At 39.0% G+C, this 23214-nt stretch overlaps 1 protein-coding gene across 8 annotated transcripts in view; it reads left to right on the plus strand.

The window, feature by feature from the left end:
• The window catches only part of ATL2 (atlastin GTPase 2), a 76242-nt gene that overhangs the window by 29478 nt on the left and 23550 nt on the right, over nucleotides 1–23214 (plus strand). For 7 of the 8 annotated variants that reach the window (XM_055240961.2, XM_055240959.2, XM_055240958.2 and 4 more), the window contains 2 exons: nucleotides 22396–22530; nucleotides 22776–22880. The exons of the other annotated variant lie outside the window; for it this stretch is intronic. In XM_055240961.2, coding sequence (XP_055096936.1) covers nucleotides 22396–22530; nucleotides 22776–22880 — 240 coding nt within the window. The remainder of the gene's footprint in view (nucleotides 1–22395; nucleotides 22531–22775; nucleotides 22881–23214) is intronic. 8 annotated transcript variants of the gene reach the window in all.

A 23214-nucleotide genomic window follows, 5' to 3' on the forward strand; every position in this document is an offset into this window, starting at 1 on the left:
TGCAGCCCAACCTCCTCTGCTCAAGCGATCCTCCCACCTCAGCCTCCCAAGTAGCTGGCACTACAGGCATGCACCACAATGCTTGGCTGATTTTTAAATTTTTTGTAAAGATGGAGTTCTCACTATGTTGTCCAGGCTGGTCTTGAACTCCTGGCCTCAAGTGATTCTCCCACCTCAGCCTTCAGCTGAAGTTTTCCCATTTAGACTTGATCTAGAATTTTACATCTGAAATAGAGGAATGTTTAAGTAGTGGCATATTTAAAAAAAAAATGTACATTTAAAGATGATAAAGGATTTCTATATTTTGAGGTCCTCTTAAGTCCTTAAGTTAGCTTGTGTGTATTGTATCTATCTGTGTCTAAGCTGTTCAGTGCAAATGTATTTTGTTCCAAGTAGGTCACAGACAGTAGAAAGAAGGGGAGGGAAGCTTAGATCACTTATCTAGGAATGACAGATAAGTTTCACCTCAGGTGTCATTTCTGTTTCCATCTCTGATCAGTTAGTAGTGGCTGTTCAGAGTGGAGTAGCAGCCCCCATTGTTATGTATTTGCAATCTCTGCACAAACGGAACTCTCTTTCCTGGGGGAGTTGCAGAAGCCATGCAAAGGTTATGATGGCTTGAGTGAGGTTATACATCTAGTTAGTGGCTTCTAAGCTGAAATATCTTTATTAGCTTTCATTTATAGTATTGCCCTATAGAATTCCTGATATAAATCACCTTATTCTGTCAATCAAAAATTGCATTTAAATGGTATCTGATTTTTGGATAATGTGCCTCCACTTACACTGATCATGTGGTGGGTCATGCTTTTCCTATGAGACGAAAGTAAACAAGGAGAAATAATGGGGTAGTTGGATTTATTTAATTAACCTGTATGCCTGCACAGGTGGGATGCTAGCTGAAAGAAGTAGAAGAATAGTGACATACTGACAGTGTAAGTTTTCAATGTTGACCTGAGTCAATGTATGTAAGTATGCAGTTGACGAAAGTAGTGAGTCGTTTTACAAGAGGAGATTAAAATCTGCAATCAAAGACAGAATTGGTGGGTATGGTTGTGGTGTGAGGGATGTTGGCTTTCCCCTCCTAAATAAATGTTACACTTAAGTATTCTATGCCCCGCCCCCCAGTTCTAATTCTTATTTGCTTATTTAGGGGTGTGCTTTAGATAAATGTATCTTTTCCTTAAAAATTTTTTTCCTTTGAAGTATAATTTACCGCAGAAAAGGTGCACAAATCTTAAGTGTACAGCTTGATGAAATTTTACATAGGTATACACCCTTACTACCACCACCCAGATGAAAATACAGAACAACCCCCAGTTTGTGTTCCTTCTCAGTTAATATCTACCCCCCCCCCACCAAAAGTAACTGCTGTTCTGAACTTTTCACCACAGGTTCATTTCACTGTTTTTGAACTTTACGTGAATGAAATCATACCATGGGTATTCTGTGTTTAGCTTATTTTGTTAACATTGTAACTTTGAGATGTACTCATGTTTTTGCATTATTTTTGTTGCTTTAATAGTCTACCATATGAGGGCAGGGTGTGGTGGCTCATGCCTGTAATCCCAGCACTTTGGGAGGCCGAGGTGGGTAGATCACCTGAGGTCAGGAGTTCGAGACCAGCTGGGCCAACATGGTGAAAACCCATCTGTACTAAAAATACAAAAATTACCTGGGCGCGGTGGCATGCATCTGTAATCCCAGTTACTTGGGAGGCTGAGGCAGGGGAATCACTTGAATCTGGGAGGTGGAGGTTGCAGTGAGCCGAGATTGCGCCATTACACTCTAACCTGGGCAACGAGCAAAACTCTGTCTCAAAAATAAATAAAATAAAAATAAATATTCTACTGCATGATTTTGCCACATTTTACTTATCCATTTAACTGTTGATGGGTTTTTGCTTTGATACTACAATTTTTAGTCAGCCGATTTTTTAAAAGTTTTTTTTTTCATTTTTAGCACAATATTAGAGGTCCTATTTTTTTAGGTTTTCAAACACATTTTTTATATTGGAATATAACAAAGAGAGCCTGTATACCTGAACCCTTTACCTAGTTTCTTCTAATGTTATCATTAGTGTGATACATTTGCAAAACTAAGAAACCAATATTAGTACATTACTATTAACTAAGTCCTAGACTTTGTTCAGGCTTCTGCAGTTTTTCCATTGGTGCTCTTCTTTCTATTCCAAGATCTCTAATACAGAATACGATTCCTAGATTTAGCTGTCATGTCTCCTTAGTTTCTTCTGGTCTGTGAGAGTTTCTCAGCCTTTCCCTTTTTTCATGATCTTGACTTTTTTTTGAGATGTAGTTTGGCTCTTGTTGTCCATGCTGGAGTGCAGTAGCACAATCTCGGCTCCCTGCAACCTCCGCCTCCTGAGTTGAAGCGATTATCTCGCCTCAGCCTCCTGAGTAGCTGGGATTACAGGTGCCTGCTACCACACACAGCTAATTTTTGTATTTTCAGTAGAGATGGGGTTTTACCATGTTGGCTAGGTTGGTCTCAAACTCCTGACCTCAGGTGATCCGCCTGCCTCGGTCTCCCAAAGTGCTGGGATTACAGGTGTGAGCCCGGTGATCTTGACTATTTTGAGGAGTACTGGTAAGGTATTTTGAAAAACGTTCTTCAATTTAAGTTTGTCTTACATTTCTGTCATGGTTAGACTGGGGTGATGGGATTTTGGAAAGAATACTCCTGAGATGAAGTACCCTTTTCATCACATTGTATCTGGGGGTACGTATAGTCACGTGATACTGCTAGGAATGGTACTCTTCACCCCTTGGTTAAGCTTGTGTTTGCCGGGTTTCACCACTGCAGACTTGCTATTTTTTAGTCATTAATTCCACCCCAACCTCAAAGAACAGGGAAGGAGGAGGATTGAGCTCTACCTGCTGATAGAAGGAAGGCATCTAAATATATTATTTAGGATTCTTCTATTGGGAAGAGTTGTATCTTCTCCCTATTTATTCATTCCATCTTTTATATCAGTGTGGGCTCATTTATACTCGAGTTATAATCCAAAGTGTTTAAAAAAATAATTTTAACTTTTATTTTAGAATCAGGGGCTATATGTGCAGGTTAGTTACTAGAGTGTGTTTCCTCATGCTGGATGTTTGGGGTGCAATTGATCTTGTCACCCAGGTATTGAGCGTAGTAACCAATAGTTTTTCAACCCTTGCCCTCTCCCTCCCTCTCCCCTCTAGTACTCCTCATTGTCTGTTGTTGCCATCTTTGTGTCCGTGAGTACCCTTGTTTAGCTTCTACTTTTAAGTAAAATCATGTGGTATTTGGTTTTCTTTTCTGTTCCTGCATTAATTTGCTTAGGATAATGGCCTCCAGCTGCATCCATGTTGCTGCAAAGAACATAATTTCATCCTTTTTTATGGCTGCATGATTTTAGTTAAACCTATTCAAAGTGAAATAGATTATTCTAGTGTCAGTAGGAACTGTTAGAAAAATGCTGATTAGATTGTCACATCTCGCTGTTGTAGTTTGAACTCTAAGAATCAGTTTACAATGGTCAAAACTTAATTTAGTAGAATTATATAATATACGTGAAACTAAACACAGTGCTTATGATATTGATGCTAAGTAATGGTGATAGCTATTATTACTAAATTCTCCTAGATAAGGATTCTTAATTCTCTATAGAGTTGCTTCTACTTTTATACCATTTCCTGTTTTTTCTTTTTAAAACTTTAGTTTTAAAACTTTAATACAATTGAAGAATTTTATTAATAAATACATGTAAAAGTAGACAATAATAAATGCCCATATAGTAAACAATTTTTAGCACTTATCAATTCCAATCTCATTTCATCTATAATCTAACTCACTCTACACCTTATATATTATTTTGAAGTAAATCCCTGTGATCATTTAATTTATAAATATTTCAGTGTGTGTCTCTTAAAAATAAGGACTTTTTTGAACATTACAATAATATAAAAATAGTAATCCCTTCATATTATGTCTTTTAAGTGTTCAATTTTCAAGTTGCCTCAACTGCCTTTTTTTTTTTTTTAAAGACAGAGTCTTGCTCTGTCGCCAAGGTGGAGTGCAGTGGCATGATCTCAGCTCACTGCAGCCTCTGCCTCCTGGGTTCAAACAATTCTCCTGCCTCAGCCTCCCAAGTAGTTGGGTTTACAGGTGCGCACCATGACACCTGGCTGATTTTTGAATTTTTAATAGAGATAGGGGTTTCACCATGTTGGCCAGGCTGGTATCGAACTCCTGACCTCTAATGATCCTCCCACCTCAGCCTCCCAAAGTGCTGGGATTACAGGTGTGAGCCACTGTGCCTAGCTGCCTTTTGTTTTTGTTTTTGTTTTTTTTTTTTAAATAGTCCACATTGTGATTGGTTGTCTTTAAAGTGTTTTAATGCATTTTAGGTTTCCCTCCCTCCCTCTCTTTTTCTTGGCAATTTATTTGTTGAAGATACTGATTGTTGGTTATAGGGTTTCCCACTCTGGATTTGCTGATTGCATCCCATTGATGTAGTTTTACATGTTCTGCATTCTGTGAATCTTCTGTAAGTTGTTAGTTGAATCTAGATACTTCATCAGACTCAAGTTTGACACTTTTGGCAAGAGTACTTCATAGATGACGTATTCTTCCATTAGGAAGCACATACTATTTTGTGATGTAATGGTTTTTGAATCTTTACTGAATTCTAGGTATTTTGATTACTAAGCATTTAGCAGGCATTATCTTACTTAGTATTCAGAAATAACCCTGTGCAGTGATAATTGTATTTCAACTTGGTAGTTGAAGAAACGAGACTCAAAGTAAGTGGCAAGACTTAAATTCGAGACTAGGCAATTTGATGCCAGAGCCTTTATTCTGAAAACTATTATGTAAAATTATGTTTGGTCATTTTCCCATATATCTACAATATGTAAAGTACAGGTTACTTTATAGGATTTACCTACACTAAATTATTCTTTTGTAAATATTTACTTTGGCTTACTTCAGAGTTGAACTAGACTGATGGGAGGATATATGTGAGTACAAATGTAACTTTTCTTGCTATGCACTGGTATCCAAGCTCAGTAAATAAAGGATCCTTGCTCTATTTGCTACACAAGAGTTTTGACTCCATCTATAGCATATTTGCTAATGGCATTTTTAAAAAACTGTCCTTTATGTTTTTATTCTTTGCTATTTAAAGGGCTGCTCCCCAAACTGTTGCCAGAGACCAGGAGTAAAAAACTGTCTTTAAGAATCATACGCACTGCTACATATAACTTGCCACAAGCACAAATATCTCAGAATGAGCCCTATGGGATGTTGAACTTGATTTTACCTTCCTCTTTAAGGATAACAGTGTCTGAGATTTCATGGGAAATGTGCAAATACATGAAGAAAAACTTTGTCTTACGTTCTTTCTCAAGACTGAAATGTATTTGGAGGAGGAACAGTATTTTTAAATGCTGCTTCCTTGGGTCTATTTATTTATTTATTTATTTATTTAGAGACAGAGTCTCCCTGTGTCGCCCAGGCTGGAGTGCAGTGGTGTGATCTCGGCTCACTGCAAGCTCCGCCTCCCACGTTCACACCATTCTCCTGTTTCAGCCTCCCAAGTACCTCCCGCCACCGTGCCCTGCTAATTTTTTGTATTTTTAGTAGAGACGGGGTTTCACTGTGTTAGCCAGATGGTCTCGATCTCCTGACCTCGTGATCTGCCCTCCTCGGCCTCCCAAAGTGCTGGGATTACAGGTGTGAGCCACTGCACCTGGCCTATTATTTATTTTTTATTGGGTGTAACTTACATACATAAAGTGTATAAACCTTAATATAGCCAGTGCATTTTTATATACATATGCTATAGTAACCACTGTCTCTCAGATCAAGACAGAGCATTTCCTCCATTCTAGTCAGCTCTCTTAATTCCCCTTCCCAGTTACTGCTATCTCCGGCTCTCAAGGGCCACCACCTTTGTTCTGACTTGTATTAATGTAGATTAGTTTTGCCTACTATAGAACTTCACATAAATGTAATCATAGAGTATGTACTCCTGTGTCTGGTTTCTTTCACTAAGCATTAAGGCTGGTGTATGCACGTTGTTACATATGTCAGAAATATGTTGTATGTTTTTATTGCTGAGTGATACTTCATTGGATGAATATGTCATAATTTACCCTTTCTACTGATAGACATATGGGTTTCTGGTTTTTTTCTGTTATGAATAAAACTGCTAATGAACATTTTTGTAAAGTCTTTGTGATGTAAGCACCGAATTCTGTTAGGTTTTATACCCAGGAGTAGAATTGCTGGGTCACAGGGGGAAATACCCATTTACTCTTAGTAGGGATTGCCAAAATTTTTTTCCAAAGTGGTTTCATTAATTTTACACTTCCGCCAGCAGTGTGAGAGACTTACAGTTGCTGTATATCTTGTAAACAGTATTGTCAATCTTTTTAATGTTAGCTATTCTGATGTGTATTTTGTTGATTTAAAATTATCTATCTGTATACAAGTTCATTTACTCATAAAACTATTTGCCAGATTTAATGTAGAAGTTTAGCTTTTAAAATTATATTTATTATATAAATATAATATTTTATATATTATATTTATATAATATATAATATATATTATATAAATATTGAATATAAATTATAACTATAATATCGAATATTATAATTGAAACTATAGAACTTATGTAACAAAATGCTGATAATTTGAATTTTATATTATTATTTTTGCCAATGTGAGAAGCAGGCAAACTTTGACCAGTTTTTTTTTTTTTTTTTGAGACGGAGTTTTTCTCATGTTGCCCAGACTGGAGTGCAATGGCGCGATCTCGGCTCACTGCAACCTCCGCCTCCCAGGTTCAAGCAATTCTCCTGCCTCAGCCTCCTGAGTAGCTGAGATTACAGGCATGCACCGCTACGCCCGGCTAATTTTGTATTTTTAGTAGAGATGGAGTTTCTCCATGTTGAGGCTGGTCTCGAACTCCCGACCTCAGGTGATCTGCCTGCCTCAGCCTCCCAAAGTGCTGGGATTACAGGCGTGAGCCACCGTGCCCGGCCTTGACCAGATTTTTAAGAGTCAATAAGGAAATAAAAATTGTGGGCTTATTATTATTATTGCCTGAATATAAGATAAGGGGATTGGGCTGGGCTTGGTGGCTCATGCCTGTAATCCCAGCACTTTGGGAGGCCGAGGCAAGTCGACTGCTTGAGGCCAGGAGTTTAAGACCGGCCTGGCCAACATGGTGAAACACTGTCTTTACCAAAAACAGAAAAATTAGCCAGGGGTGGTGGCAGGTGCCTGTAATCTCAGCTACTCAGGAGACTGAGGCAGGAGAATCTCTTGAACCCTGGAGGCAGAGGTTGCAGTGAGCTGAAACCATGCCACTGTATTCCAACCTGGGTGACAGAGTGAGACTCTGTCTCAAAAAAAAAAAAAGAGGATTGGATACATAATTCCCCATAGCATATTGGGGTCCCTGATGCTGAGACTTTGATTTTGGAATCAAAACTAAGTTTTAATTCTTCCCTATGCAGGTTTTAAATTGGATTAGATTTGAGTCAGAAAAACTTCATCAAATGTTGCCAAAGCTAGAGGAATCAGAAATAAACAAGATGGAAATGTTTACAATATTGTTTGAAGTCCTTACTGCAGTATTTTAGGAGAGACTTTCTTGGTTACATTCCTGAACCTGTTGCCTGAAAATACTCTGTGCTTTGCAGCTTTTCCAGCTTTAAGCCCCAAATGTATGTATTGCCTCTTTTGCAGTGTCATAAATATTATGGCACCCCTATCATATATTTCCATTTTGGATTTGAGAGAACATAGATTATAGATCTTTTTTCATTCCAAACTCTTTGTTCCAGTAGGTTACATTAACTGTTTCTAAAGTAATTGGTTTTATTTAGGCTATTTATTGAAAAATACCTCAAGTGACAAACTGTTACACATAAACACTGACTACTCAACCACCGGCTTTAGAACATTTAGGGAATTAAGCCATCTTGTATAATATAAGTTCGTTTTATGTTAATACTGTTTTTGGAGGAGACTTTTTTTAAGGTAATTAACTCCCTACCTCCTTCCCTCACTCTGCCAGCACAATTTTGCTATTCAGCTTGTAAATTTTTAAAAAAATTACTTTAACTTTTTTAGAGATAATGGTCTCACTGTGTTGCCCAGGCTGGAGTGCAGTGGCACAATCACAGCTCACTGCAGCCTCGAACTCCTGGGCTCAGGTGATTGACCCTGAAGGGCCTCACTTTTTAGCCCAGCTTGGTCTCGAACTCCTGGGCTCAAGCAGTCCTCCTGTTTTGGCTTCCCAAAGTGCTGGGATTGTAGGTGTAAGCCACTGTGCGTGGCCCAGCTTATAAATTTTAGTTTAGAATTTCTTTTCTTTCTCTTTTTCTTTTTCTTTTGAGACCGAGTCTCACTCTGTTGCCCAGGCTGTCCTTGAACTCCTGGTCTCAAACAATCCTCCTGCCTCAGCCTCCCAAGTAGCTGGGACATGTGCCATTGAGCCTGGCTTCAGAATTTCTTTGTTCTTACAAATTTCTCTCCTTTAATAGGATACATTTTCTATAGATTGGAGAATGTATACCATAATTCTTTCATCAAGAAGCAAGTTCAAGCTGTAAGATTTATGTCACATTGTACTAGTATATGAACAGTCAACAGAAACTTGAGTGGGCCATTCGTTCTCCCCTGGACTCTGGTAGTGTTATACAAGTGGGTTTTGTGTGACTAGGAGTCTTTGTTGAACTTGTACACTAAGGGTATTTGATTTTTTGTTTTTCCTTTAACAGTGTTACTGAGATATAATTTACTTACCATATAAGTCATTCACTTAAAGTGTGCAGTTCAGTGGTTTTTAGTATATTCACAGAGTTGTGCAACTATTACCCCAATTAACTTAAAAATGTTTCCATTGGCGGGGCATGGTGGCTCATGCCTGTAATCCCAGAACTCTGGGAGGCCAAGGTGGGAGGATTGCTTGAGCCCAGGACTTTGAGACCAGTCTGGGCAACATAGGGAGACTCCATCTCTACCAAAATTAAAAAATTAGCCGAGCATGGTGGTGTATATCTGTAGTTCCAGCTACTCAGGAGGCTAAGGCAGGAGGATGTCTTGAGCCCAGGAGGTTGAGGTTACAGTGAGCCCTGATTGTGCTATTGCACTCCAGTCTGGGAGAGAGCAAGTCACAGTCTCAAAAAGAAACAAAGTTTCCATCATCTCAAAATGAATCCCTGTAACAGCCCTTTAGCTGTTACCCCCAGATCCTTTCTCCAAACCCTCAACCTGAAGGAACTGCTAATCTATTTTCTGTCTCTGGACATTCATGTAAGTGGAATCTTAAAAAATGCAGTCTTTTGTGACTGGCTTGACTTAGCATAATGTTTTCAGGGTTCATCCATATTATAGCATGTATCAGTACTTTTTATGGCTGAATAATATTCTCTTGTATGGATATACCACACTTTATCCATTCATCAGTTAATGGACAGTTGGTTTGTTTGCAATTTTATGACTATCAGGAATAATGCTATAATCATTAATAATATAATGTTAATTACATAAAATATATATATGTATATGTTATAATAACGATGTGAAAGAGGGTTCTTCCTTCATTTTTTGGTTATGTATCTATTTGTCCCAGCACCATTTTTGGAAAGACTATTCAACACTTTCACTATTGAATGCTCTTGGTACCTTAATGAAAACCAGTTGATTATAGATATATGAATTTATTTCTTGACTCTCAGTTCTATTCCATTGATCTATATACATGTTCTTTTTTTTTTTTTTTTTTGAGATGGAGTCTTGCTCTGTTGCCCAGGCTGGAGTGCAGTGGTGCGATCTTGGCTTACTGCAACAACCTCTGCCTCCTGGGTTCAAGCAGTTCTCCTGCCTCAGCCTTCCAAGTAGCTGGTACTACAGGCATGCACTGCCATGCCTGGCTAATTTTTTTTTTTTTTTTTGAGACAGAGTCTCGCTCTGTTGCCAGGCTGAAGTGCAGTGGTTCAATCTCAGCTCACTGCAACCTCCGCCTCCCGGGTTCAAGTGATTCTCTTGCCTCTGCCTCCCGAGTAGCTGGGACTACAGGCATGTGCCACCATGCCCAGCTACTTTTTGTATTTTTAGTAGAGATTGAGTTTCACCATGTTGGCCAGGATGGTCTCCATCTCTCGACCTTGTGATCTGCCCACCTCGGCCTCCCAAAGTGCTGGGATTACAGGCGTGAGCCACCACACCTGGCCATTTTTTTTTTTGCATGTTAGTAGAGACGGAGTTTCACAGTGTTGCCCAGGTTTGTCTCAAACTCCTGCGCTCAGGCAATCTGCCAGCCTCGGCCTCCCAAAGTGCTAGGATTACAGGCGTGAGCCACCACGCCTGGCCGTGTCTTGTTCTTATACCAGTACCACGCTGTCTTCATTACTGTTGCTTTGTAGTAAATTTTGAAATGAGGAAGTGAGTCCCATTTTGTTCTTTTTCAAGATTGTTTGGCTATTTTGGGTTCCTTGCAATCCCATATGAATTTTAGAATTAGCTTCTCAGTTTCTACAGGAAGTTAGCTGGGATTCTATCAGTGATTGGTTGAATCTGAAAGATCAATTTGGGAAATACTACTGTGTTAACAATACTAAGTCTAACAGTCCATGAATATGGGATATTTTTCCATTTATTTAGATCCAAAATTTTTTTACAGTTTTTGAGTATAAGTTTTGCACTTTTCTTCAATTTATTCCTTTTGTTGATGTTACTATGAATGGAATTGCTTTCTTAATTTCATTTTTGAATTGTTCATGCAAATGTATAGTTCATATACTTGACTTGCATATTGATCTTGTATCCTTCAAATACTGAATTTGTTCATTAGTTCCGATAATTTTTTTTAGTGGATTCCTTAGAGTTTTCTATATACAACATCATGTCATCTGCAAATGATGATTGTTTTACTTCTTTCTTTCTTTCTTACCTGGGAACCTTTTATTTCTGTGTCTTGGCTAATGGTCCCAGCTAGAACCTCTGGTAGTATTGAGTACAAGTGATAAATAATGAATATCCTTGTCTGTATTCTAACCTAGTTTCTAGAAAGCACCTAGTTTCTCACTACCATGTTAGCTGTAGGATTTTTTGTAGATTTTTTTTTTTTTTTAGTTGAAGTTTCTCTTTATTCCTAGTGTGCTGGGAGTTTTTTTTTTTAATCCTGAATGAATGTTGGATTTCGTCAAATTGTTTTCCTGTATTTATTGATATTATCATGTGTTTTTTTTTTCTTTCTTTTCTTTTTTGAGACAGTCTTGTTCTGTCACCCAGGCTGGAGTGCAGTGGCACAATCTCGGCTCACTGCAACCTCTGCCTCCTGGGTGTAAGCGATTCTCCTGCCTCAGCCTCCACAGTAGCTGGGATTACAGGTGCGTACCACCATGCCTGGCTAATTTTTGTATTTTTAGTAGAGATGGGGTTTCGCCATGTTGGCCAGCCTGGTCTTGAACTCCTGACCTCAGGTATTCTGCCTGCCTTGGCCTCCCAAAGTGTTGGGATTACAGGCGTGAGCCACCATGCCCAGCTGATTTTTTTTTTAGACTGTTGTTATGATGGATTACATTTATTGACTTTTAAGTTGTTGAGCCAGCCTTACATTCCTGGAATAAATCCCACTTGATCATGGTGTGTAATTCTTTTTGTACATTGTTAGGTTTGATTTACTAATATTTTGTGAAGGACTTTTGCATTTATGTTCATGATATATACTGGTCTGCAGTTTTCCTTTATTTGTAGTATCTTTGTCTGGTTTTGGTATTAGGGTAATACTTTGAATTAATTAATTAGGAAGTATTCCCTCTGCTTATTTTCTAAAAGAATTTGTAGAGAACTGGTACCATTTCTTCCTTAAATGCTTGGTAGAGTTTTCCAGTGAAGTCAATTGGGCTTTGTAAATCCTTCTTTTGGAAGGTTATTTATTGATCTTTTTTTTTGGAGATGGAGTCTTGCTCTGTCTCCCAGGGTGCAGTGGCGTGATCTTGGCTCACTGCACCCTCTGCCTCCCGAGTTCCAGCGATTCTCCTGCCTCAATCTCCTGGGTAGCGGGGATTACAGGTGCCCACCACCATGCCTGGCTAATTTTTGTATTTTTAGTAGAGATGGGGGTTTCACCATGTTGGCCAGGCTGGTCTTGAACTCCTGACCTCAGGTGATCCACCCATCTCGGCCTCCCAAAGTGTTGGGATTACAGGCGTGAGCCACCACGCCCAGCCTTTTTTTTTTTTTTTTAAAATAGATGATCTAGTTCTCCTTGTGTGAGTTTGGTAGTTTGTTTCTTTCCAAGAATTGCTCCATTTCAACTAAGTTACAAACTTTGTGGGCATGGAGTTCTTAGTATTCTTTTATTTTTTTAATGTTCAAGGAATTAGTAATGATGATTCTTCTTTGATTTCTGATACTAGTTTTTCTTAACTTTTTTCTCCTCTCTCTCTTTTCAATCAATTATATTGATCTTTTTGAAGGATCAGTTTTTTGTTTCACTGATTTGTTTTTTCTATTGTGATTTTCTGTTTTCTTGTTTCAATTTCATTAGTTCTTGCTCTGATTTTATTCATCTTACTTTAAGTTTATATTGCTCTTCTTTTCCAGTTACCTGAGATGGCAGCTTAGAGTATTGGTTTTAGATCTTTTTTTCTTTCCTACTGTATGCATCTAATGCTATAAATTCTCTAATCATGGTTTTTGCTGCATTTCATATATTTTAATAGGTTGTATTTTCATTTAGTTCAATATATTTTAAAATTTCTATTGAGATTTCCTTGACTCCTGGGTTATTTTGAGGTGAGTTGTTTTAAACTCCAGCTATTTGGGGAGTTTTCCAGCTGTGTTTCTGTTACTGATTTCTAGTAATAGTTTAATTCTGTTGTGGTATGAGAGCATACTTTGTATTACCTATCCTTTAAAATTTTTGAAGGTGTATTTTAAAGCTCAGGATATCGTCTACCTTGGTGAATGTTCTTTGTGAGTTTGAGAAGATTATGTATTGTGCTGTTGTTGGATGAAGTATTATTCTATAATGTCAGTTAGATCCATTTGATTGCTGATGCTGTTCAGCTCAACTATGTTATTGGTTTTCTACTTGCTAGGTGTGTCAGCTACCTATAAAGAGGTGTGAGGTCTCCCAGTATAATAGTGGATTTGTCTATTACTCTTTGGAGTTCAATTTTTGCTTCACATATTTTGGTATAATGCAACCCTTAATCTTTGTTCAGAAGTGGTTTTTATCTTTCCTTATTTTGAAAACTGCTTTGTCTGTAATTAACATAGCTATTCTAGCTTTCTTTTGATTAGTGTTGGCATGGTATGTTTTTCCCATACCTTTACTTTTAACCTGTGTCTGTCTTTGTAAAGTGGGATTTTTAAAATAGATAGCATATAGTCGGCTCTATTTTTTAAAAACCCACTGTGACAATTTCTTTTTTTGAGACAGAATCTTACTCTGTCACCCAGGCTGGAGTGCAGTGGCGCAATCTTGGCCCACTGCAACCTCCGCCTCTCTGGTTCAAATGATTCTTCTGCCTTAGCCTCCTCAGTAGCTGGGATTACAGGCACCTGCCACCACGCCCGGCTAAGTTTCGTATTTTTAATACAGACAGGGTTTCCCCATGTTGGCCAGACTGATCTCAAACTCCTGACCTCAGGTGATCCACCCGCCTCGGCCTCCCAAAGTGCTGGGATTACAGACGTGCACTGTGCCCAGCCGACAATTTCTTTTACTTGGTGTATTTAGGTCATTTCACATCTAAAGTGATTGTTGATATAATTGGATTCGTAGCTGCCGTACTTACAATTTTTTTTTTTTTGGTACTTTTTTTTTTATCTTCCCCTCTTTTTCTGCCTTCTCCAATTTTAATTGAACATTTTACTTGATTGCATTTTCTGTACTCTCTTAATGTATCTGTTAAACGTGTTTTTTGGTGGCTGCCTGGTGTTTGCAATATACATTTACAACTAAGCTTACAACTTTCAGATATTATACTGCTTCATGGATAGTGCAGTTACCTTAGCATATTCCTAATTCCTCCTTCCTGTCTTTTATACATTGCTGTCATTTGTTTCCCTTATCTATATACTATAACCACCTGAAAGATTTTATTTTACCTTTTTATCCTTCTCTGATACTTTCTTTATGTAGATTTGAGTTTCTGACCTGTATCATTTTCCTTTTTGCTGATGTATTGGCGACAACCTTCCTCAGTTTTTGGCTAAGGAAGTCTTTACTTCTTTTGTAGGATAACTTTACTGGATACAGAATTCTAGTTTGGTGGGTTTTTTTTTTTTTCTTTTTTTCCAGCTTTGTAAACATTTCACCCTATTTCCTTCCTGCTTGCATGATTTTTGTTTTGCTTTGTTTTTTGAGATGCAGCCACGCTCTGTCGCCCAGGCTGGAGTGCAGTGGTGCAATCTTGGCTCACTGCAACCTCCGCCTCCCGGGTTCAAGTGATTCTCCTGCCTCAGCCTCTCAAGTAGCTGGGGCTGCAGGTGCGTGCCTCCACGCCTGGCTAATTTTTGTATTTTTAGTAGAGATGGGGTTTTGCCATATTGACCAGGGTGGTCTCGAACTCCAGACCTCAAGTGATCCGCCTGCCTCGGCTTCCCAAAGTGCTGGGATTATAGGCATGAGCCACTGCTCCCAGCTGCTTGCATGATTTGTAATGGGAAGTCCAGTGTAATTCTTATCTTTGTTCCTCTGTAAGTAAAGTGTTTTATTTCCGGCTTCTTTCAAGATTTTCTTTTTGTGTTACTTTGCAGCTAGGCTATAATATACCTAGTGTGGATTTTTTTGGTATTTATCCTGCTTGGTGTTCTCTCCTCTTCCTGGATCAATTTCCTATTTTATAATTCTGAAATATATCATATCTGAGTCTGGTTCTGATGTTTGCCTTGTCTTTTCAGTCTGTTTTTTCTTGCCTTTTGGCATGGCTTGTAATTTTTTGCTGAAAGCCAGACATGAAGTATCAGGTAATAAAGACTGAAGATTTAGGCTTTTATTATGAGGTTATATGTTAATCTAGCTGGGAGATGGGCTACGTTTAATGTGTTTTGTAGCTGCAGGTCCTAGAGGCTTCAGTTTCTCCCTATTCTCTCCCTGTCTTTGGGGTTTCCCAAGAACTTTTATTGAACTCGAAATCTGTGTGTTGCAGCTTTTTTATTTGTAATCCACTGTAGTTATATTGGAGCATTGTTGATGAGGTGGTAAAGTGTAGGAGAACAGAAGCATCTTATGCCACCTTATGGTTACATCTTAGTTTTATTTTTATTCTTTTTTGAGACAGAGTCTCCTTATGTTGCCCAGGCTGGTCTTGAACTCCTGAGCTCAGTCTCCTGAATAGCTGAGACTACAGGCACACACCACTGCACCTGGCTCCTTAGTTTTTTAGTGGGCCTGAGTCCTGGTCTATAACCCTTTTTGAAAAAACAAAAAAAAAAAAACAAAAAACCAATCAAAGAAACGAAAAAAAAAAACCTTAAACTAGACAGGAAGCCTAGATGGGGCTGGAGTTGGCTAATTGCTCCTCCCTAGGGTCAGATAAAGCTCTGGTAAGGTAGTTTTCTCAGGAGGGCAGGCTTTTGTTGTGGGGACTGGTGTGTGTGTGTGTGTGTGTGTGTAGATAGTGGTTACTTTGCCGGTGTGTGTGTGTGTGTGTGTGTGTGTGTGTGTGTGTGTGTGTTTAGATAGTGGTTACTTTCCCAGGGTGAACTTAAAAAGGGTTATTTCCCCTCGCCTTGTCAGTCATGAAGGAAACTTTCTTCTGTAATTACTTTGAGAGTTTTGTGGAGTTCTTTGAGATAATATTCAGGAAAGTGGGGGGTTTTCTAAGACTGAGGCTCTAGGGGTTTTAATGCTTAAACTAGTTCACTCTCAGCTTCTGACAGTTCATTCAAATTGCCATTTAAGTGTTCCTACCAGTTGCTGCAGCAGTTGCTGGTAAGCTGACCTCAACTCGTGATCCTTTGTGTTAGTTTGTCTCTTGTGATTTTGCAGGGATGGTTTGACCTGTGATCTCAATTCTTTGACCTAAGAAAGGAGAGTTATTGATTTTTCAGTTTGCTAAGCTTTTTTCTTGTTGTAAAGATGGGTCTGATGACTTCTAAACTTTTTACATGAGAAAGCTGACACTGGAAGTCCAATGGAAGACTCTAAAGTCACATCTCAGTTTAATTATAAGAGGTGTCTGCCCCTTCCGTTTTGTTAGCCCTCAAGGACAACTTTTTTTTTTTAATTGTGGTAAGATATGCATAACATAAAATTTACCTCTTTAACCATTTGTAAGTGTACACTTCAGTGGTACTAAGTCTGTTCACATTGTTGTGCAGCCATTGCCACTATCCATCTCCAGAACTTCTCCATCTTCCCCAGCTGAAGCTCTGTGCCCATTAAACACTAACTCCCCATTTCTCTCTTCGATCCCCTGGCATCCACCATTCTACTTTCTGTCCCTATGAATTTGAATAAGCACCTCATATGAGTGGAGTCATAGAATATTTGTCCTTTTGTGTGTGGCCTATTTCATTTAGCATAGTGTCTTCAAGGTCAGAGACACCTTTTAAGCAGAACCTTTTATCAAATATATTAAATTCCTCTTCAGCATGTACCTAAGTTGTTAGAGTTGTCCTTTTTCTGGGCTCTGACTTGGGTCAGTCATAATTTCATTGATTTGTCCAGCCCCAGATGGGAAGAGTTGGGCATGGGGTGGGGATGGGGTTGGATAAGATGTTAGACAGTTTTAAACTATTTTATAGTCAAATGTTTTATAATTTGTTCCAGGACTTGCAGAGTATTCTCACATATTCAAATGAAAATTGTAAATACAATTGGTGGTTAGAATGTGTACAGTATTTATTCTGTCCATCAGTTTGGGTGCTGAGTGTTCATAGCCTGTCTCCTGAATAGGTACTAGTTTTATACAGATGAAGATTTTCATTTGTGGTGGTGTGAGGAATGCCACGCAACTAAGGAGGGTCTCACTTATTATTGTATGTAGCACTACTTGGATTTTTTTTTCTTTTTTCTTTTTTTGAGACTGAGTTTTACTCTTTTTGCCCGGGCTGGAGTGCAATGGTGCGATCTTGGCTCATTGCAACCTCCACCTCCTGGGTTCAAGCAATTCTCCTGCCTCAGCCTCCTGAGTAGCTGAGATTATAGGCACGTGCCATAATGCGTGGCTAATTTTTTTTGTATTTTTAGTAGAGACGGGGTTTCTCCATGTTGGTCAGGCTGGTCTCAAACTCCTGACCTCAGGTGATCTGCCTGCCTTGTCCTCCCAAAGTGCTGGGATTACAGGCGTGAGCCACTGTGCCGGCCCACTTAGATCTTAATTTCATCCTTTTTATTCCTTTTACTCCTAGTTGTGATGATTTATGGCTTCTGTATGAATCTTTATTCTTCCAGCCTGTCCGTTGTGAAAGGGAGTCAGCTTGCCAGCAGTCAGGAGCGGGTGTGCTCTGATACATGTAGGCCTGGCAGGACAACCAACCCTTTGTTTGATCACTTGAGCCCAGGAGGTCGAGGACAGTGAGCTATGATCATGCCACTGCTCTCCAGCTTGGGCGATAGAGCAAGACCCTGTCTGTCTGTCTGTCTCTTTTTCTTTCTAAGTAAGTAAATAAATAAATGGTTACATAGTTGTTTCACTTTGTTGCTAGGGAATGTACCTTTTCTTTGGTAAAATATGAATTTGTTTCTTACTGTTTAGAATAGGTAAGCTTTCTTTATTGCTGATAATTATGTAGAACGTCTTTTTGGCAAGGGCTGTATTTATTCACTGTTTAATTATACTTAAACTTCAGGCTGGGTATGGTGGCTCATGCTTGTAATCCCAGCACTTTGAGAGGCTGAGGTACTGAGGTGGGAGGATTGCTTGAGCTCAAGAGTTCAAGACCAGCCTGGGCAACACAGTAAGTGAGACCCCATCTCAAAAAAAAAAAAAGAAAAACTTCTGGTGATTTCAGATTGCCTTTTGCAGTTGAGATTTATTCTATAAGTACTTCTCTTTTTTTCCTATTTACTTTATATTCCTGGTGGAATAGGATTACTTTTGTATTTCTGAGTTTTGAGGCTTTTGTCTCCATAGTAAATAGTATCATATTAGTGTTTTCGAGTTTTTAGGTTTGCTTTTAGTAAATTATCACAGCAAATAGGGTCTGTTATCAGCAAGGCTGCCTTTAGCTCCCACTAAAATTCTCTTTGAGGGCAGGAATGTTTATTCTTGTTCACTGCTGTATCGCTAGAAAAATGGCTGGCACATGGTAGAGGTTCCATAAATATTTAATGAATGAATGACTGTATTTTATGAAAGCTGTCAGTGTTCACTATGTTAGAGAAATTATAGACTTTTACAAGTTTTGAAGAATCTGATTAGTTCTCTGATTTATTTTTTCATCTTTATTGTTGTTGTTAAACAGAGACAGGGTCTCACTCTGTCTTCCAGGCTGGAGTGTGGTGGCGTCATCATAGCTCACTGCAGTCTTGAACTTTTGGGCTCAAGTGATCCTCCTGCCTTGGCCTCCCAAAGTGCTGGGATTACAGGTGTAGCCACCACACTCAGCTTCTTTCATCCTTTTGCTGACTAATCAATTTAGTATTTTTTTTAAACATTTCCATTACAAGGTAACCTAGGAAGAGATGATACATAGTAGATTTTTATGAGACACCAATTCTTTTTAAAGTTTCTTTGGAAGAGGGGGCTGGCAAACATATAAGCCTATGATTTCAGTCATCTATACTTTTAAAAATTTATTTTTACTGTCTTCTTTATGTAATTTTATTGTTTCTAGGAATAATAACAAAGATCATATTTCTTCTGGATTTATTACCCATGCTCAAAAGGGAGTACACTGAAACTTATAAGTAAACTTTTTTGTCTGTGTTTAAAGAGTACCTACTACAAGCCAGGCACACTATTCTCTGTGATGGGAATACTTGTAAGAATGAAACAAACAAAACTTTAATGAAACGTACCTTCTTGTTGAGGAGATAGAAATAAGTAAAATGTAGAGTAAAACCAAAATTCTCTTAGAGGAGTTATTTGTTTAGACTGTAACTTTTACAAATAAATTCATTAAGTACCAGATTTTTTTTTTTTGACATTGTGGGGGAATGAGATTCTCCGTGTCAGAAATTACAGCAGTGCAAGGCACTTTGATAGGAGCAGTTTGGTGAACAAAGATGATTCTTTACAGCCTTTCCTCTCGAGACTCACATAAGAACCGCAAAACCATATAAAGGTAACTCCATGCACTGTCAATAATATGCTTTAAGAGTACAGAAAAGTTGAAGTTTCTTGACTGTTGGCTGAGTCTAGGCAGAGAGCAGGTGGAACAGAGGTATGGCTAAGCTAAACAACATATGTATTTGGGGAATGGTAACTTTTTTTGATATAGTAGAATCAGGAAGATGTGTGTTGAGATCTATGGGGAATATCAGGAGCACAGACAAGAAGAGTAAATTAAAAATGGATTGTTATCAGCCTGGGCAACATGGCAAAACCCCCTCTCTACAAAAAATACAAAAATCAGCCAGGTGTGGTGGTGTGCACCTGCAGTCCCAGCTACTTGGGAGGCTGAGGTAGGAGGATCACTTGAGTCCGGGAGGATGAGGCTTCAGTGAGTTCTTATTGTGCCACTGCACTCCAGCCTGGGTGACAGAGTGAGACCCTGTCTCAAAAAAAGAAAGAAAAAGAAAAAAGGATTGTTATGCAGCAGATCTCCAGATGGTCTTACTGATAGTGTGGAGCCACAGATGACTTTTCAGCAGGACAGTGGCACGATTACATTTCTTGTGAACATTCAGTGACTATGGAAAAATGGGTTAGAGGATAGAGCAGGAGTTACATAGAGACCAATATGAAGTATCCAAATATGTAGTCAAGGGGCAGGATCACCAGTGTTGCTTGTCTGGGGACTGTCAAAATAATCTTCCGATTCCTGTGAAGCGTGCCTCCTGAAACACAACACAAGTCCATCATATATACTGTGAATGGAATTGTCTCAGGTGGCAGCTTTCTGACCAGCATAGATGAGGTCTTTAAGTTGAAGGTATTGAAAACTGAAGAAAAAGAAATGAATCCAAGAGAAGTTTGTAATTGGTGGCCTACTGGCGATGGGAGTTTTGTGGAATAATAATAATAATTAAAGATGATTTGAAGTTTAAGGCTGTGTTAGGTGATGGTCTGAATGATACTGTCGTTTTGTTTTGTTTTGTTTCGTTTTGTTTTGTTTGAGACAGAGTCTGTCTCTGTTGCCCAGGCTGGAGCCCAGTGGTGGGATCTCAGCTCACTGCAACCTCCACCTCCCACAACCCACCTGAAACCCGGGTTCAAGCGATTCTCCTCCCTCAGCCTCCCAAGTAGCTGGGATTACAGGCATGTGCTGCCACGCCTGGCTAATTTTTTTTTTTGTCTTTTTAGTAGAGATGGGGTTTCACCAAGGCCAGGCTGGTCTTGAACTCTTAGCCTCAAGTGATCCACCCGCCTCAGCCTCTCAAAGTGCTGGGATTACAGGCGTGAGACACCGTGCCTGGCTGACACTGTTTTGTTTTTGTTTTTGCCACTGTGTGTCTGCTTTTCATAAATTGCTTCATCCCTTATTGGTCCTGTCTTGACCATCTCTCCACTCCTAATTCAGGCTTTGTAATTTGTTTTAGACTAGATATCCAAGCTTACTAAAAGCATTTCTGAAACAAAGGCATTTTTCCTGTGGGGTGCATTGAGTAAAGGCTATGTGGGCTTTAAGTATACTAAAGTATAGGGATCTTGACGTCTGTCAAAGGTACTCATTCATTATGTCTCCCATTTAATTTTCTGGAAAAATTACCTTATATGTTGTTTCGTAATATTTCTTAATAACAATTTAGCCCTGTGGTTCTAGTTAAAAACTTTTATTATGGAAAATTTTAAACATACCCTAAAATAAAGAGAATTGTATAATGAACTCCAGTGTACCTGTCAACATTTTGCTGGTCTTGTTTTATCTGTTCTCTTTTTTCCTCACCTCTGGGAATATTTTAAAACAAATACCAGGCATATCCTTTCACTGCAGATACTTGAGTATCTAATAGATAAGGACTCTATTATGTATTTTTTCTTGACCACAGTATCATTAGCACACCAAACAATCTTCTTTACCCTAATTTTACACCGTCTAATGAGATAACCAGTTTGGGTTCATATTTTCCTGTTGGCTTCAAAAAAGGCGTTTTAATAGTTGGGTTGTTTAAATCAGGTTCCAAACAAGTCTTGGGGTTATTTTTTAAATTGATTGTTTTTGTTTTTGAGACAGAGTTTCGCTCTTTTGCTCAGGCTGGAGTGCAGTGGCACACCATCTCTGCTCACTGCAACCTTCGCCCTCGGGTTCAAGTGATTCTCTTGCCTCAGCCTCCTGAGTAGCTGGGATTATAGGCGCGTGGCATAACACCTGGCTAATTTTTGTATTTTTAGTAGAGATGGGGTTTCGCCATGTTGGCCAGGCTGGTCTCGAACTCCTGACCTCAGGTGATCCACCCGCCTCGTCCTCCCAAAGTGCTAGGGTTACAGGCATGAGCCACTGCACCTAGCCTAAAATTGATTATTTTTTAAAGAGGAAATGAAGGCAGTATGAAAACTTAGTGTAAGCTATTCTAAGAGAGCAATGCTGTTTTGACATTCTACCTGGAAATTAATTTTGCTTATCTGTGTAACAACATGTTAAAATAATTGGTGCAGAGTTTTTTATGATTTTTAACATTTAGGAAATCTTTCTCTCTCTCTGTTTTTCTTTTCTTTTCTTTTTTTTTTTTTTTTGAGGCAGGATCTCACTCTGTCACCCAGGCTGGAGTATAGTGGCACGGTCTCAACTCACTGTAGTCTCAACTCACTGTAGCCTCAACCTCCCATGTTCAGGTGATCCTCCTACCTCAGCCTGCTGAGTAGCTGGGACTACAGGAGTGTGCCACCACGCCTGGCTAATTTTGGTACTTTTTGTAAAGATAGGATTTTGCCACGTTGGCCAGGCTGGTCTCAAACTCCTGGCCTCAAGTGATATGCCCACTTCAGCCTCCCAAAGTGCTGGGATTACAGACGTGAGCTGTCATGCCCAGCCAGGAAATCTTTCAAAAAAGGGGGAAAGTGAGTATGACCCCACTTATTTAGAAGCCTAGAGAGTAGTAGTGTGAGCTGATTTGAGAAGATTCAAGTTTGGAGGAGACTATATAAGAAAAAGAACCCCACATGGGATTTAAGGACTGCTTTGTAACTACTTGTTTGTTACACAGTGTTTTTTATCTTTCTGGGTTTATCTTCCCCATCTGTAAAATAAAGAATGGGTGATTTTTTGGTTCTTTTATTTCTTAATTGTGTTTTATTTTACGTTTATCCTTGACTTTAACAGGATTCTCAAAGTTGGATTGGTGGAAACAATGAACCATTGACAGGCTTTACATGGCGAGGTGGCTGTGAAAGAGAAACAACAGGCATACAAGTTTGGAATGAAGTATTTGTGATTGACAGACCTAATGGAACTAAAGTAAAATTCTGTTTATACTTTTCTACCCTGTATTCTTTCTTGGGCTATTTTCCAGTATTAAGAATCAAAACAACACAGAACTATTAATGTTTGATAACTTTAACATATGGATTATTATGTCAAATGTATGAGATATAAGTACTTTTCTTGATTTAATTACTGATTTTCAAATTTATCATTTGATTTTTTTTATAGTCATTTTTGGCGAGTGTTTTACTAAGTATTTTAAACTCTCAAATTCCTAGGTTGCTGTGCTGCTTATGGATACCCAGGGTGCCTTTGATAGCCAGTCAACTATCAAAGACTGTGCAACGGTGTTTGCTCTGAGCACTATGACTAGCTCTGTCCAGGTGAGACACAAGATTAAGTGGTGCGATCAGTTCATGTAATCATTTGGCCCGTCTTTTTTTTTTTCTTTTTTGAGACAGAGTTTCACTCTTGTTGCCCAGGCTGGAGTACAGTCGCGTGATCTCGGCTCACTGCAACCTCTGCCTCCCGGGTTCATTCTCCTAACCCGAGTAGCTGGGATTACAGGCTCCCGCCACCATGCCTAGCTAATTTTTTGTATTTTTAGTAGAGACGAGTTTCACCATGTTGGCCAGGCTGGTCTCGAACTCCTGACCTCAGGTGACCTGCCCACCTTGGCCACCCTAAAGGCTGGGATTACAGGCGTGAGCCACTGCG

Source organism: Symphalangus syndactylus, chromosome 14, assembly GCF_028878055.3.
Source record: "Symphalangus syndactylus isolate Jambi chromosome 14, NHGRI_mSymSyn1-v2.1_pri, whole genome shotgun sequence".
Classification (NCBI taxonomy): Eukaryota; Metazoa; Chordata; class Mammalia; order Primates; family Hylobatidae; genus Symphalangus; species Symphalangus syndactylus.